The sequence below is a fragment of the Filicampus tigris genome, chromosome 1 (assembly GCF_054856515.1).
Source record: "Filicampus tigris isolate MCC_2025a chromosome 1, RoL_Ftig_1.0, whole genome shotgun sequence".
Lineage (NCBI taxonomy): Eukaryota > Metazoa > Chordata > Actinopteri > Syngnathiformes > Syngnathidae > Filicampus > Filicampus tigris.
The window spans coordinates 37,631,760-37,636,856 of record NC_141217.1 but is presented as its reverse complement, the minus strand read 5'-3'; the positions used below and the strand labels follow the sequence as shown (position 1 = coordinate 37,636,856).

Below are 5,097 nucleotides of genomic sequence, written 5' to 3'. Positions count from 1 at the left end.
TGGAAAAGACAACAAAAAAAAAAGAAAAAAGAAAAGGAGCAGCGGCAGCAGCACTGGCTTCTTGTGGTCTTGTGACTCGAACGGGGGACGAAACAAGCTTGTGGAATTTGATGAAAAGCTTGATGGTATTTTCAAAAGCACATAAAGCAGCCAAGCCATCGAGATGTGAATGTTTTGTTTTGCCTGAGCGGGAGCGAGTGGGTGGGACCCCGTGGAGCAGAAGTTGGCCTAGACACGTGGTCTGTGGGTGACCAATCAGACGCCCCCCCAGGTTTAACTATGTTAAATGTCAGATTGCAATAAACTAGAAGCTGTTGGTCGGGCCCGCGGAAATGGGCGAGCATAATCTCCTTAATCCGGGGTTTGTGGGACCTTTGGTAAACATCCACACTGGAGACACCTTTTATTTCCCCAATTTTCGAGCCTCGGGGGGACAACTGGCGGGGCTACCGTCGCTCTCCTACCCGAGGAGGGACAACGTTTGCTCCCTCCCGTGGAATCCTTCGGAGCCGTGCAATGGATACTCCCAGTCCTACTTCAGCAGCCCCGTTTCCATTAACCCCTCGTTCAACCGCTCGTGCGAGATCAGCAGAGCCGAGGAGGCCAAGTGTTACTACGGCAACGGAGCCAGGGAGGCGTGCGGCGGCGGCGGCGGCGGCGGCGGCGGCGGCGGCACAGGAGGAGGAGGAAGCTCTGGCTCGGGCTCGGGCTCGGGTGGCCTCAAACGGGAGGACAGGGCGAGGGACACGACCTCGTCATCCCTAACATCCGAGCACGGGATGCACGCCGGCATCGGCATCGGCGCTGCCGCCGCCGCCGCCGCCGCCTCCGGCGCCACCGCAGCAGCGGCGGCAGCGGCCGCCTTCGCCAAATACGAGTACGGCAACGAGCCGCTGACGCAGGATCCTCCGTCCTGCCAGTCCATGGAGTCCGACTCCAGCTCGTCGCTGCTCAACGAGAGCGGCAAGCCCCCGTCCAGCGACACGCAGAGCCTGGTGTCCCCGGGAAGCCACGCCAACAACATCGCCGCGGGCGGAGGTGGGTGATGCGTGCATGCTTCACATTTCACAAGGCAGCTTTTCATTGCATTTTGCCATTTGTTGCATTTAGCTAGGCTGCACATGCACCAGTGTAGAAAAGCGCCAATTAGTGCTGCTTTGGCGTCAATGTTGTGGAGAGTGCAAAAGCACTTGCGTGGTGCGCACACGCCACTAGGGGTTGCCCTAAAAATACTCCACGCGCCATGTGCTTTTCTTTTTGCGTCCACTCCACCGTGGAGCCCCCTTTTCGCAAAACACCGCATCTTTTGTCACCGTGCTCCCACGCAAGCATGCACCTCGCCTGCATGCGACTTTTATCTCGTGGCGACCGCTTCAAAGTGGCGCGCCCACGTCCACGACGCGCTTTAATTAAAAAAAAAAAAAAAAAACACAGAGCGCGATCCGCCCCGCCTGACTGCCTCCAGACTAGTTTTCTCTCTCCTGTTTTTAATGACCTGTAAACGGGATTAATATCTGTTGCATGTGTACTCAATGCTAATTTAACACAGCCCGAATGTGGCAAATAAAGCCAGCGTGGTTTCACGATCACGTTAATGCAAGTTTAACTGCAACGATCCAACTTTGTGGCTGTGACACAAAAGCACTCTGCTAATCTGGACGAAGATGAGCAGTCTGTTTTAGATCGTCGCTGTTGTTTGGAAGATGCTATCTGGCGGAAGAAATCAAACCAATTCCATTAGGCATCGTGTGCAGGAAGAGACTGCTTCCGCAGCTTTCATTTGTCCCGTTGCTAATTTCAAGACAGGAAAAAGATCCACTTGGGCATGTCTGTTATTTATCGACGTAAATTAGCGGTGATTGCTAAATGAAGGTTGCGAGCCGCCAGTAAGATGACGCCCCTCCAGCCATAACCTTGGAGGTGACCGTGATTTTGCGTTATGCTGAGGCCCCCCCCCCCCCCGCCACCTCCACCCCGGCTCCAACCTCCTCTTCCACCTCCTCACCATGTTCGCCCTCTCCCTTATCCAGGTGCCCCGTGGTACCCGATGCACACGCGGACCAGGAAGAAACGCAAACCGTACTCCAAGCTTCAGCTGGCCGAGCTGGAGGGCGAATTCATGCTGAACGAGTTCATCACCAGACAGCGGCGGAGGGAGCTCTCCGACCGGCTCAACCTCAGCGACCAGCAAGTCAAGATTTGGTTCCAGAACCGTAGGATGAAGAAGAAGAGACTCATGCTGAGGGAACAAGCCCTGGCCTACTTTTAGTGCTGATGCGGCGGCTGCAGAAGGTGAAGCAACAAGGCACTTCGAAAAAAAAAAAGAAGAAAAAAAAAAAGCAAAACAAAACAAAAAAAAAGTCGCCCAACCTTCTGTGCTCACGTGTGTTCAAGTGCATGCACGGCCTCGTCTTCATCTTTCCAATGAACCTCTGTTAGCCAGCCTTTCCCTTCCCTTTTCGAGCCAGTCCATCATTGCTGTCGTCGCACAAATTTGGGGAGCTTCACACAAGTCGAGTCCCCAATTTGAGGGAAACGCGTTCGGGCGAAGAGCCACATTTCACGAAACACCCTCAATAGTCTGGTTTGGTTTTGTTTTGTTTTGTTTTGTTTTGTTTTGTTTTGTTTTTGTTTTGCGCGCGCGTGCCCTCGTGTACGTTTGTGTGTGAACGAGAAACGAGGGCCTGTTTTGTTCAAACCTACCAAATGAAGCTCGGCACTCAAAAGAGACGCCAGCCGTCGAGTGGTTGCCTCCACGCAATACTTCCACTAATGCCATCAAATAGCCGCTGCGTGCGCACACAATTAGTATCGGACGTGGCATGGTTTAGGCCATGCGCGCATTGTGGGCTCGTTCACGGTCACGGGCAGGAAGTGCGCAAGAGTGCAGCGGGCGAGCCAAGCCAGATTGGGCACATTCGCCATCTCGATTCTTCTTCCGAGTGTGCATTCCAATGACTGCGCTCATCTGCTTTGGTCTTTCTATTACCTCTTAACAAGTGCTGCATGGATTTAAAAAAAAAACAAGCAAATATTTTACTTGACATATAATCGTTAAATGAAAAAGTCCATGTGCGCATTTTCAATACTCGTAATATTGATGCGTTTGAGGCCTGGTGGTGCCATTTGTGCAGGCTTTTTTTCAGGCCTAAAACGCAATTTCCGAATTTTTGGTGCTCATGATAAGTAGATATTTTCCCGAATAATGATAATAGTGATACTATGAATGATGATGATGATGATGATGACAGAAGTGTACGTGCGTGCGAAGGCGGTGCGCCATGTGTCAAGTCCACCGAGTAAAGTGTAGCAGTGAGCAGCGTGTTTGCAGCATGATATTAATGTGAAATGACTCCAAGTCGGGCCGCGTGTCATGTAGGTGACGTCCCTCTTCGGAATTCTCTCCCTGTGTGTGTGTGTTTTCAATTTTCTTCCTGTCCGATTTCAAAGGCGAGCGCGCGCGCGCGCGCGTTTCGCTCGCCAGCCACCAGAACAAGCAAGCAAGCAAGCCAGCAAGAAGGTCTCCTTGCTGACGTTGTTTTGTGCGGAAGGACGAGCTGCGAGGCCTCCCTCGACGTTGTCCTCCGCCTTGTCCTCTTGCGACCTACTTGTCGTGTTGACCTTTGTCCAATTCATGTCATGACGCGTGTTACTGTTACTCGACCGTGCGTGGATCCGCGCAGGGTCCGTTCTTGCGATGTACTGGTGCTTTCTTGTTTTTTGGGTGGTCTTGAACAACAACCATGTCGCATTCCATGAAGCTTATTTGCGGTCGTGTCGGAGTTGGAACTGTGGGCCTATTCTGTGATATACTGCCAAAAGTGTGAGATGGACAACAAGATTACCCCCCCCAAAAAATGTTCCGTGTCGTAGTTGTTTGTTCCGATGGTTCCAATTTGATTTGCATTCCTTTCTTTGCGCTTGTAAGGATTGCCCCATTGTCTTGTATAGTATTAATGACATGAATGTATATGCGTACGGTCTTCAATAAACAGAATATTGCAACGTCCCTCCGTCTTGTCATTGGCCGTCGGAATTTCGTTTGCCGGATGCAGACTCGTCACTTGCACTCAAAGTATTCGAGCGGCCCGATCTGAACCGGAATGGCACATTTGAAAGTATTTCGAGTTGTGGGGATGTTGGACGGGGGGGGCCGGAGTTGTCACATCATTGCACATGCTGTGAACGCCAAGCTATAGTACGCCCACACAGGTTGGCCTTGGGGCCGCCTGAATAATAATAATAATGATAATAATAATGATAATAATAATAATAATAATAATAATAATAATAATAATAATAAAAGTACACGACAGATGTGAGCTCGCCACAAACAAAACAAAACTTGAAACTTCAAACATTCTGCCTTCTTTTGATTTAGATTTGTCCTCTTCTTATTATTTTACAAGGCATCCTTTCAATTTGAACTTAATATGGGCCCTCTACAAGCCTATAAGGGTGCAGCTCAACATGCAACAGCTCTGTAAAGTCAGTAATGGGGTTACACCCCGGTGCTCCATATAAACAGGCCCAGTGGACCCACTCTTCTTTTTCCTTTTTTTCTTTCTTTTTTCTTTTTCTTTTTTTTTTTTTTTTACATCCCCCCCTCGCCCCTGCTTTGCACCGGAGGTGTGCACATTTGCATATGAAGCGATTAAGCGATAAAAGTCGGCAGCAATCTCTCCCTCCTGGCAAGGGAGCGTCCCGCAATTTGGGGTGTCTGCCGTGCGTGCGTGTTTTCAGTGAGCAGCACGTGTTTGTTTTCAGCGGTGTGACCGTTTGCTGTTGACTTTGCAGTCCACGCTCGCTCGGCGCCATGTCCTGCATGCAAAGGTTTTTTTTTTTTTTTTTTTGTACAGATCCATTTTTTTTATGACGTCGGTGCTCGTGGACGTGTCAGCGCACGAACCGCTGTGAGCAAATTGGTGAGGTTCGCCACCTCAATTCCTTTTATTACCACACACACACACATTTGTTCCACTGAGTTTTATTAATTTTATCATCAAATCACACACTACACATAGTTGACAGCAGACCTCGGATTAGCTGTGCTGATGTCATTATGTCAGTGTCTGGCTTTCAAGTATAAATTCCAGA

At 50.1% G+C, this 5,097-nt stretch overlaps 1 protein-coding gene across 1 annotated transcript; it reads left to right on the top strand.

Annotated features, from left to right (window-relative positions):
- Positions 1-3,878, top strand: hoxc12a (homeobox C12a). Its single transcript, XM_086045231.1, has 2 exons — positions 1-1,038; positions 2,031-3,878. The coding sequence occupies exons 1-2, from the start codon at positions 333-335 to the stop codon at positions 2,267-2,269; spliced, it is 945 nt and encodes a 314-aa protein (XP_085901357.1). The 5' UTR covers positions 1-332; the 3' UTR covers positions 2,270-3,878.
- Positions 3,879-5,097: the final 1,219 nt, after the last annotated feature.

Bases quoted from the DNA above. Each gene is read 5' to 3' on its own strand.
- hoxc12a (XM_086045231.1), top strand. From the start codon at position 333: ATGGGCGAGCATAATCTCCTTAATCCGGGGTTTGTGGGACCTTTGGTA. The intron at 1,039-2,030 runs GTGGGTGATGCG...TCCCTTATCCAG, and splicing joins CAACATCGCCGCGGGCGGAG to GTGCCCCGTGGTACCCGATG.